We start from the raw sequence: 12,176 nt of genomic DNA on the forward strand, positions 1-12,176 counted from the left end.
AAATGTCAACTCGGTTTTTCTTTCCACAGATGTTACCTGACCTGCCGATTACTGCCAACATGTTTATGTTTTCATTTTAATCTTTCCAGCTTCAGCAGTTTCTTTATTTTCACTTTATCTTTTAAATGTCAGCAAATACAACTTATTGGCAGACCAAGCGCAGGCTTGGCGATCATTTCGCTGAACACCTCCACTCAGTCCGCATGCACCTACCTGATCTCCCAATTGCCAAACACATCAATTTCCCCTCCCATTCCCACACTGACCCGTCTGCCCTAGGCCTCCTCCATTGTCAGAGTGAGGCTAAAAGCAAATTGGAGGAACCCAATCTCATTTTTCTCTTAGGCAGCTTACAACCCAGTGGCATGATTCCTCTCACTTCAAGTAACCCCTGCGTTCCCTCCCTCTCCATCCCTCCCCCATCCAAGTCGTACCAGCTTCAAAGTCTAAAAACAAAGCCACTCTAAAAACAAAATAAAACGTTTTGTTAAGACTCATTATCTGTAACTAGTTCTCACCTAACAAACAGCTGACAATGACCCCTTTCCTTTATCATCATTACTTTTTTGCATCTCTCTCATTCATTTGTTCTATATCTCTCTATATCATCGTCTATATCTCTCGATTCCCTTTCCCCTGACTCTCCAGTCTGAAGAAGGGTCTCAACCCGAAACGTCACCTATTTCTTCTCTCCAGCCATCTGCCCGTCTCGCTGAGTTACTCCAGCAGTTTGTGTCTACCATCGGTTTAAACCAGCATCAGCAGTTCCTTCCCAAACCTCTTCATAGATACATCCTAGATCTCTCCAACCAACTAGTCTAGAAAAGGGTCTCAACCCAAAACATCACCCATTCCTTCGCTCCAGAGATGCTGCCTGTCCCGCTGAGTTACTCTTGCACTTTGTGTCTATCTTCAGTACAAAACTTCAAGTGGTATTGTCATTTCATGCCTATATAGAGAGTCTAGCAAATTCCCCACAATACATATTACACTAACTGGTCGATAATTCATTGGTTTCTCCTTCCCATCCTCCTTGAGGGAAGGGAATTTTTTAATCTAAAGGAATGGATGTCAAACGGAGTAAATTAGATCAGCAATGTAACTGTAAACCTTGGGATGGAAGTCATCGGGTCCTGTGGATTTATCACTCTTTACCGTCATTATTTGCTTCGTCACTTTTTCTTTTCTTGGGTTAATTTTGGCTAGTGATGAACCAAATTGAACAAGATTTTGTAGGAACACCTCAACAGATCTACACAAACCTGCCCACAGAATCCCACTTCTACCCCAGCAAGTGTGAACTTGGAAACCCCAAACTCACTGGCAGTAGTTTGTTGAAAATTTCACAATGACCCTCAGTGCTGGATTCTGTGTGAAGCTGCTGAACGTTATGGCCCCTACACCTGAAAATCTGCTCTAAGGCCCGGTGCCAAGTTGCAATGGACAGTCCTCCATTCACTTCTTGGAGAAGTACAGCTACAAGACTTAAAGTGCCAGTTTTGTTAAAGGTATCTTTAAAGTACTCTAAAACCAAAATAAAACTATTGATTAATGTTTGTTTGATAGATTGATTGATGGTTTCCGGACTTCAGAAGAGCTCGTGACCGAAAATGTGACCCATGTCGTCAACTATACCCGTGTGAGGCTTGGTGTTTCCAGGAGCACAACCCGAGTGTCAGTTTTCAGGTTACGAAGAACACTAAGAATTAAACTTCAATAGGTTGCTCCTCCATGAATAAATAGAAACCAAATCACAAGAAATTATAAATAGAAATGCAGCAACAGTAACGTCACAGAGTTTAGCTTCGGCTCCCTTTTACTGAAAGATCAATAATGTAATTTGCAGCACACATTAGAATAATAATGCCATTGATAAGACCATCAAGGAAAGATTGTCAGGGAAGGGTCAAGAGTAGTCAATAGAGGCTTTGTCATCTATATAGGCTCATAATATGACTTCCTCCCATGGCCTCTTGATTTAAAACTTCACAGTGTGAAGGAGAGCAGTTGAATATAAGGTGCTGTGCTTCAGGAGTATGTGAGCAGAGTTACACCTGTACCTGTGCTGGGAAGAGTTGTGAAATATTTGAAAGCGCAGAGTTCACGGGGAGAGCAGGGGAACACAAGTGCCACACCTCGCAGACATCAATGCAGAGACACAGACACAGTCACACATACACAGTGAAACAGACACACACACAGACAGAGAGACAGACACACACACAAACAGAGACTAGGGTTGCCAACTTTCTCACTACCAAATTAGGGACAATAGATCAAAATACGGGACAAATTCTTGACGGCAATTCGTTGACCAACTCGGCCAGGGTGGGTGAATGATGAGTTGGCCCGGGTGCTGGACTGCACACAACGCCCAGCTGGCGGGCCAGTTGAGGAGTTTTGGCCCGTGCGACGTCGCGTGCAGAGTCCGGCGCCCCATCTGACTCATGAACTGATGATCTACCATGAGAAGGAGTGGTGGTGGTGTCGGCGGGAAGCGAAGGTCCGAAGGTCGGATAGCTGGCTGGGCTGCCGACCGACAGGGCCACAGGTAAGGTGCTGCTGCTGCACTCCATGGGCTGCACTACGTTGGGATGGGTGAGGCGGGGCCGGATGCGGCACTCCGACCCGACAGTCCCCTCGACCTGAGTAGCAGCAGTCAAATACGGGGCAAGGGCGGTCCCGTACGGGATAAACCAATTTAGCCCAATATACGGGATGTCGCGGCTAATACAGGACAGTTGGCAACCCTAACAGAGATACACATACACAGGCACAGACAGTCACACGCAGAGACACACACAGACACACAATGGCTCCATTCATTCATCATGGCCTCTCCAAGCCCACTCTCTCCAAGATGGCCACACTCAACTTTATTCCCACCAAAATGCTTCCCAGCAATGCCCCTCCCATGTTTCCATGCCTGTAAAAAGACGTTCTTTGGGAAATATCACGGACGGCCTCTGGGACTTCCTGCATCGTTTGGGTGAGGTCCAAGAATATTTCCCCATCTGAACAATCAGATTATTTATGTCCTTAACCTTTGCTTTTACACTTCCAGTAACAGCCCAGGCTGCACTCCTGAACACAGTGCAATTCATTGAACACAAATGCAGAGATAGTGATAGATTTATGTATAGAAAAAAAAATAGAATGTTACACACACTCAGTTTAGTTAATGGATGACAGTGGCTTCCCTGGAAAAGCGACTCCAAACATAGAAACATAGAAAATAGGTGCAGGAGGAGGCCATTCGGCCCTTCGAGCCAGCACCGCCGTTCATTGTGATCATGGCTGATCGTCCCTAATCAATAACCCGTGCCTGCCTTCTCCCCATATCCCTTGATTCCACTAGCCCCTAGAGCTCGATCGAACTCTCTCTTAAATCGATCCAGTGATTTGGCCTCCACTGCCCTCTGTGGTAGTGAATTCCATAAATACACAACTCTCTGGGTGAAAAAGTTTTTTCTCACCTCAGTCTTAAATGACCTCCCCTTTATTCTAAGACTGTGGCCCCTGGTTCTGGATTCGCCCAACATTGGGAACATTTTTCCTGCATCTAGCTTGTCCAGTCCTTTTATAATTTTATATGTTTCTATAAGAATACCCCTCATCCTTCTAAACTCCAGTAAATACAAGCCTAGTCTTTTCAATTTTTCCTCTTATGACAGTCCCGCCATCCCAGGGATCAATCTTGTGAACCTACGCTGCACTGCCTCAATCACAAGGATGTCCTTCCTCAAATTTGGAGACCAAAACTGTACACAATACTCCAGATGTGGTCTTACCAGAGCCCTATACAACTGCAGAAGAACCTATTTACTCCTATACTGAAATCCTCTTGTTATGAAGGCCAACATTCCATTAGCTTTCTTCATTGCCTGCTGTACCTGCACGCCAACTTTCAGTGACCGGTGTACAAGGACACCCAGGTCTCGCTGTCCCTCCCCCTTACCTAACCTCATTGAGATAATAATCTGCCCCCTTGTTTTTGCTGCCAAAGTGGATAACCTCACATTTATCTATATCATACTGCATCTGCCACGCATCTGCCCACTCAGTCAACCTGTCCAGGTCGCCCTGCAACCTCCCAACATCGTCTTCATAGAAACATAGAAACATAGAAATTAGGTGCAGGAGTAGGCCATTCGGCCCTTCGAGCCTGCACCGCCATTCAATATGATCATGGCTGATCATCCAACTCAGTATCCCGTACCTGCCTTCTCTCCATACCCCCTGATCCCCTTGGCCACAAGGGCCACATCTAACTCCCTCGTAAATATAGCCAATGAACTGGCCTCAACTACCCTCTGTGGCAGAGAGTTCCAGAGATTCACCACTCTCTGTGTGAAAAAATTTCTTCTCATCTCGGTTTTAAAGGATTTCCCCTTTATCCTTAAGCTGTGACCCCTTGTCTTCACACTGTTCACACTGCCACCCAGCTTTGTGTCATCCGCAAACTTGCTAGTGTTGCTCCTAATTCCCTCTTCCAAATCATTAATATAAAGATAAACAGTACACTGAGTTAATCTTTGTTCATTCCTTTGTGTTACATATTCTTGCATGTTTAACCTAGCCACTTTAACCACAGTTAGGATGTAGGGTTTGTTTATATTTAAGATTAATTCTTTGGGATAATGTTTCCCACCCCTTGGTCTATACCCATGTCTTTGCCTATAAATTACGAGATTCATACACGTGGATCAGAGGTTCACACGCAAAGTAGGTTGGCCATTGTCAGAAATGTATTAAACAGCAAATCCAACAGACTATAGCACTATTTGTTTTGCAGCAGACAATACAAGCGTGTTTAATTGTGTAGGAAGGAACTGCAGATGCTGGTTTACACCGACCATAGACACAAACGTGAAGGAGTAACTCAGCAGGCCAGGCAACATCTCTGGAGATAAGGAATGGGTGACATTTCAGGTCAAGAGTGTTTTATTGTCATGTGTCCTAGATAGAACAATGAAATTCTCACTTACTGCAGCACAACAGAATATGTAAACTATTTTCTTCAGCCTGAAGAAGGGTCTTGACCTGAAACGTCACCCATTCCTTCTCTCCAGAGATGCTGCCTGCCCCGCAGTGTTTAATTGTTATATGCAATGAGAATAGATCAATGAACTTCATACTTGCTGCAGCCTTACAGACATATTGATGTAACAGCACAACAAATAAATATTAGAATCAATAATACAATTATTAAATTGTCAGTGATACCAGACCATAATTATTGTAGTCAGCTTGTTATAAATATTGCAGTTGACTGGTGGGGTATTTCCATTATGGGGCTGGTCTCCCGTTGCCCCTGGATCACGGGCCTGCTATTCTTCCAACATCCCTCCAGATGCACTCTCCCACTAGGAGCTCACACAGCTTCACATTTGAGATGCACCAAAATGCACCAAAAGTGTAAAAAATAAAATAACATTTAAAAAAAATGTTAAAGACTTGCAGTTAAAGTAGTTAAAATGTTTGAACTATCTCCACTCACATTGCACCCAACAGCTGATGGCCTCCAGTCATTTTCTGAGTTTGGCCTAGCACAGGTGGAGCCAGCCTGCGGAGAAGATCACCCTACCCGAGGACCCCGCAAGGACTATATCAGCGTGGGACTGGTGGCAGGGCACCAGGTGCCACCAGCAGCCTGTACCCACATCATCGGGCAAGCCCTGGCAGTACCGGTAGATCCGCCCATTAAATCGGGAGATCAACAGTGACGGCGGTTGTGAAACAACTAGATTGCCATTAATCATTTATGAGTTCACTAATGCCTTTCAGGGCAGGAAGTCTTCCATTCTTCTGCACTGTGCTCTACTTGGGAGCATCTGAAAATCACTCACTGCTACAGCAATTAGAGATGCGCAGTAAATCCTTCCTTGTTCCCAACAAGTGGGCATTGCAGGTATGAAATCACTCGGAGTGTTGTGGGAATAACTGAATAACATCAAGTGCTTCAGTGGAAGGTATAATTTAAATTATATGAAGAGTCATAGACATGGAGGCATACAGCATGAAATTAAGCCCTTCGGCCCAAACCTCCGACCAAAACTTGCACCATCTACACTATACCCCCATCTGGGGAATGTTTGGCCTATGTTCCTCTATGAACTTATCCTATCCATATTGTTCTACTTACACCCTCTATATATTTTAAATGTTGCCTTTAAAAGTGCCTGTTGTTGAGGAATTTTTCTTTAGTTTTTTTCTAGTATGTTGAGGAGGGGGGGGGGGGGGGGGGGGGGGGGGGGGGTAGGGTAAGGGGGAAACAATCTCCCAGTCGCTTCCTGGCGAGGGTGCGACTATTCTCCGAGTCGCGTCCTTGCCCCCCCTCCTCGCGGCCTACCGACTGGATTGGCGTGGCCTTTCCTGCCGGGGACCGGACCAGAGCTCCAGCAGCGGCGGCGCAGCGCTGGATACATGGCGTCAATTGCTTACCAGGCGATTGCTTACCTGGATTGCCGTTTGAAGCTCTGGAGTGCCAGGCCTGCTGCAACAACATCGTGGAGCTGTGGTTTCTAGAGCTTCCAGCGCGGGCAACGCTGACTTCAACATCGCGGTGCCCTGGGGCCCTTTGCCGAACTCCGCCACCGAGGGCCTGTGGAATTCGTGAGCCGCGGTCTCCGGTAGGAAGTGGCCGATCCGGATGTCCAAGCCGTCGAGGTTGTTCTCCCATTCTGACGTCGGAGTTCCATCATCCCGGCGAGAGCGCCTGCGCATCAGGCCACCTGTAGCGGCGACTGAGGAGGTCTCGGGAGGCCCCGACCACAATGTACATCAAAGAACATCAAAGAGGAGGAGGACTGAACTGGGCCTTCACTCACAGTGGGAAGCTAATTCTGCTGTGCAGGGGATGTCTATGTTAATGTTTATATTTATGTTAAAGACTATCATGTTTTTGTTCTTTTTTATTCGTATGGCTGTATGGTGACCCTAGATTTCACTGCACCAATTGGTGCATGTGACAATATATGTCTTTCGAATCTTGAATCTCTCGAATCTTGATCACCCTTCATTCTCCTGCTCTCCAAGGAATAATATCCTGGTAACATCCTTATAAATCTTCTCTGCACTCTCTCCAGCTTAACAACATCTTTCCGGTTGCAGGGTAACCAAAACTGAACACAAGACTCCAAATGTGGCCTCACCAACATCTCATACAACTGTAACACAACATCCCAACTTCTATACTCAATACCCTGGATGATGAAGGCCATTGTGGCAAAATCCTTCTTGTCCATCCTATCTACCTGTAACTCCACTTTCAAGGAACTATGTACCTGCACTCCTTGATCCTTCTGCTCCACCATGCTGCACAGGGCCCCATCATTCACTGTGAAGGTCCTGCCTTGGATTGACTTCCCAAGAATGCAACATCTCACACCTATCTGCATTAAATTCCATTCCATCAGCCCACTTGCCCATTTGATCAAGATCCTGCAATGATTTTTGATAACCAGCTTCACCATTTACAATACCACCTACCTTTGTGTCATCTGCAAACTTGCAAATCATGCCTTGTACATTCTCATCCAAATTGTTGATATAATCCACAAACAGCAATTGGCACAACACCGATCATCGAGATACACGACTAATCACAGGCCTCCAGTCTGGAAAAACAACCTTCCACCATCACTCTTTGCTTCCTTCCTTGCAGCCAATGTTCTACCTGTGGAACAGCATCCCTCTTCCCATCAGAACTGCCCCCTCCATCGACTCTTTTAAGTCAAGACTTAAAACTCATCTTTACTCTCAAGCCTTTCTTGACATCCTCTGAGGAAGGGCTATATGTCTGTATTTATGTAAGTTCTTAATCTATGAACTACTGTTGTATAACGTTAGCACCTCCACCAATGTAAAGCACTTGGGTCTACGAGAGTTGTTTTTTAAATGTGCTATAGAAATAAAAGTGACTTGACTTGACTACCTTGTTGGCTTGGTCTCCCCGAATCCCATACACTCCAACCTTCCAGGGCAGCTTACTATGTGGAACCTTGTCAAATACCTTGCTGAAATTCATATAGATAATGTCTACGACTGCCTTCATCAACCCTCTTTTGTTACTTCTTCAAAATCTCAGATACATGAGACACAATCACCCATGCATAAAACTATGCTGACTAACCCTAATCAACCCATCTGTCCAACTGTATATCATCTATCTATCTATCTATCTATATATTATTACTAAAACTCGTCGCCTTCAGGTTTGCGTTTTTTTTTAATTTGCGCAAAAACGGTACCCTATACGTTTTTTTTTTGCCACCTTACTCAACGTTCTCCTCTGCTCCAAGCGCACTAAATTTAATTCCGATCGGTGGAATACAAAAGTTATGAAGGTTTAAAAAATCGTGAGGTCAGCAAATTGGTCTTTTCGCCTGTCATCACTATGAAGGCAACGCCCTTTCCAGCACCCGCTGTTAATCACCGGGCAGGGAGAGGAGAATAAAGCCCTGGAGGCGGGTCTGAGTCCACGAGCCGTGCTGATTGAGTCCACGAGCCGAGCGGAGGAGAACGACCAGCGAAACGGCCAGCTAAGCAACCAGTACCTTCTGTGAGTCCCCATCGCACCCCAACCCCTTCCCCTCAGGTCCCCCTAGCTGGCTCATGCCCACCTTCCCCGTAATACCGCACACTCCCCATGGCTCTTCCCCATCTTTTCTCCGAGCTCTCTCCCCCCCTGCCCCACAAATGCATCTCCAGAGAGAATGATTTACTTCCAAGCCAACACACAAACAAACTATCTGTACATTGAGTCGTTGGATCGGTCTGCTGTATTTTGACAATGTTTACATTGCTACAGATGCAGGTACAATCCTGACCAACAAACACAACACCACACATGACAAACAAAATGGTGTTCATAGCTACAAATACATTAGGCTGCTCCATGCTTGTTAAAGCTGTGATGAGATACCAGTAAAGAGTTAGTGAATAGTGTATTCCAGTAGCTGTTTCTCCCTTCCTAATCTCTTTGTGAATGTCTAAATTAGACTTTAGTTCTGGATTTGGCCTGAAAGGTTCCGATTTTTTCTCAGACGCACTGAGACTCTGCGTTTCACTTCCCGAGGTCGACACTGGAACCAAATGACACAAATTCGTGCTGGGTGATCCATGGTACAGGCTTGGTTCACTTCCAGTCAAGATCACTTGAACATTTGTTTGCATTCTGACAGCCACATCATCGTTTTCTCTTGCTTCTGCAAACCATATTGACTGGTTGCCTCACCGCCTGGTTCAGCAACTCGTAAGCCCAGGAACAAACAAGATTGCATAAAATGGTGAACACTGCCCAGTCCATCACGGGTACTGATCTCCCCACCGTCAAATAAATTTACAAGAGATTTCCAAAAGGTAGCCAGCAGCATCAGTGACCCACACCACCCTGACCACACACTCATTTTACTCCTGCCATCAGGAAGAAGATAAAGGAGCCTGAAAACAGTAACGTCCAGGTTCACGAGCAATTTCTTCCCTACAAACATCAGGCTATTAAACACGACAACCTCCAAATAGACCCCGAACTAGATTGACTTGGCAAAATTATTTTTGACTTTGCTATACTGTTGTCTAGTTATTTGTCTGGTATTATAATTGTTATTTATTATGGATTTTACAGAGTAATATGTCAGAGTAATATCTGTTGTGCTGCTGCTAGTAAAATTTCATTTTTACTTTTCGGGATGTTTGACACTCTTGACACTATTGCGGTTGCAACATCTCTCGTCTCATCCTGACATGTGGGGCCAATGCTTTCTCAAGAGGCGTGGTGTGCGGAGCTGTTTGGTTCTTTAGTCGGATATTGGCCAGGCAATGATTCACACGGAGTCTGAGTTTTGAATGTCTCTGCAGCACTTGTTTCTTGTGAGGTTCCTCGACTATTCTGACTGACCTATCTGCAGTTCTACTTTAAACTGGTGAAATGTAGGAACAGAGTAAATTTGCTACCATCCTTTTTCAAAAGGTTTGCAAATCAACAGGTAGAGATTAATCAAAGATAGTCACGATGGGGGACGATCCTGTTCAGAAAATGGGTTGATCCCGTATGATCAATCTGACCAAATTTTTCAGAGGGTTAATAAAATCTCAATGTGGCTGATGTTCCTTCCATGGATTATGTGAATTATGTGAAATAAGTGCACGCAGCACATATCACAAGCTCTGGGGTTTTAGATGCTCTCTGGTGCATTCTGAGCCTTATTTTGGAGGCACCAAATTTATGACCAATATTTCAGAAATAATTTTGGATGAGTCAAGAGTAATGAATGGTTGGAATGGGATGATAGGGGTCATTGGTGTATACATTTTTAAAATCAAGAATTGAAGTTGTCCTTGTTTTAATAATTTTCAACTTGGACTATAAAATGTAATGTAAAATGTTATAAAGAAACAAGCAAACACTGCAAATAAAATACTGTAAGTTTTTGCAGTAAATAAAACCTTTTTTTCAAAAATGTTTTGTGTGTTGATTTGATTGCCCGTTACTATTCGACTGTGTTAGTGTGTGCACATTAAAAATATGATGCAAAATGAAAGTCATTAACTATGGAATACAAATTTTTCAGTATTGTTTTTTTTTGTTTTTTTTTAATTTTATTTTTATTAGAAGTACGGTAAATTACAATCCTACACAGCACATATATCTTAATACATTTTTTGTACCGCTTCATTTTTTTTTTTTTTGAGCTTTAAGAAAAAGGTAGAAGTAAGAAAAGTAAAGAAAGTGCAAGAGAGTCGTGCAGTGCAAGAGTGTTGGGAAAAGAAAGCCCCTTAGGAAAGAAGTTAGAGAAGGAAGTAAAGTGAGAAAATGGACCCTAGAAAAGAAAGAAAGAGAAAATAGAAACAATCGCTCTATTATAACATTAAACTCCGCAGAAAGGGGACTACCAATCAAGTCTGTTTTTGTTATTTTACCTCCCGTTACCAGGTCCTGATACCACTTATTTATATATTTGTTTTTTTTAGATTACTATTGCACCTCATACTTGTAATAGGTCCAGAAACATAGACCACGTCTTTTGGAATTGGTCTGCTTTACCTGCTAGGAGGAATCTCATCTCTTCCAGATGTAATGTTTCAAACATATTTGATATCCACATTTTTATTGTTGGTGTCGGCGCATTTTTCCAGAATTTAAGTATAAGCTTTTTTCCCATTATTAGCCCGTAATTAAATAAATTCCTCTGAAACACGTTTAATTCAGGGTTATCTTCCGATATTCCGAAGATAATCCATTCTGGTTTTGGTACCAGTTTTATTTTGATCAATTTTGAAAAAATATCAAATATTTCATACCAGAATTTTTGGATTTTTGTACAAAAAACAAAAGAGTGCGCTATGGTAGCTTCTTGACACAGGCATTTATCACAGATTGGTGAAACATTAGGGAAGATTTTATTTAATTTAGTTTTTGAATAATATAATCTATGTAATGTTTTAAATTGGATGAGCGTATGTCGTACGTTGATCGAGCATTTATGCACCTGTAGTAAATGATTATCCCAGGTCTCTTTTGAGATTTTTATAGCTAATTCTTGTTCCCAATCTTTTCTAATTCCATCTGTTGTGGGTATTTCTATGTTTAAAATGATATTATATAGGTACGATATTAAATTAGCTGATTCCGCCTTGGTCTTCATTGCTTCATCCAATAAGTCGGAAGGCTTATTTTTTCAGTATTGTTATCAGCTGTTCCAATTGTTTGATATATTAATATGGATGAGAAAATATAATTGCTCTAAAACCTACCTTAATTTTGCAATCTCACTAAAGATAATGCCCCTTTTCCTCTCCCCTTCTCCCCCCGGTCCTCTCCCTCTACCTCGGTCTCCCCCTTCCCCTCTACCCCTTTCTCTCTCCCCCTCCCCTCCCTCTCTCCCCTCTGTCTCAACCCCCCCCTCTCTCCCTCCCACACAGCGAGGGCCCCTACTCCGCGCCACAGACACTGCACCCCCCTCCCCGGCCCGGAGAAACGGGCACTCCCGCAACGCAATATTCCACTACTTACCTGGAGTAAACACCTAGGATCATTGGTAGACACGAGGCATTGAGGTGATTGTGTGGAGTGCAAATGGAGATCAGAACCCGCACGGGCCCACTGCGCACGGAGAGACAGCGTTGCTACTGCGCCACCGGCTTCCCCCAACTGCGTAGGCGTGGATGGTCGC

At 43.9% G+C, this 12,176-nt stretch overlaps 1 protein-coding gene across 1 annotated transcript in view; it reads right to left on the reverse strand.

The window, feature by feature from the left end:
* LOC129707582 (piezo-type mechanosensitive ion channel component 2-like) overlaps positions 1-7,804 on the reverse strand; it is a 146,346-nt gene extending 138,542 nt beyond the window's left edge. The window contains exon 1 of the mRNA XM_055652730.1: positions 6,460-7,804. Coding sequence (XP_055508705.1) covers positions 6,460-6,682 — 223 coding nt within the window. The 5' untranslated portion in view covers positions 6,683-7,804. The remainder of the gene's footprint in view (positions 1-6,459) is intronic.
* Positions 7,805-12,176: the final 4,372 nt, after the last annotated feature.

Source organism: Leucoraja erinacea, chromosome 21 (assembly GCF_028641065.1).
Source record: "Leucoraja erinacea ecotype New England chromosome 21, Leri_hhj_1, whole genome shotgun sequence".
Classification (NCBI taxonomy): Eukaryota; Metazoa; Chordata; class Chondrichthyes; order Rajiformes; family Rajidae; genus Leucoraja; species Leucoraja erinaceus.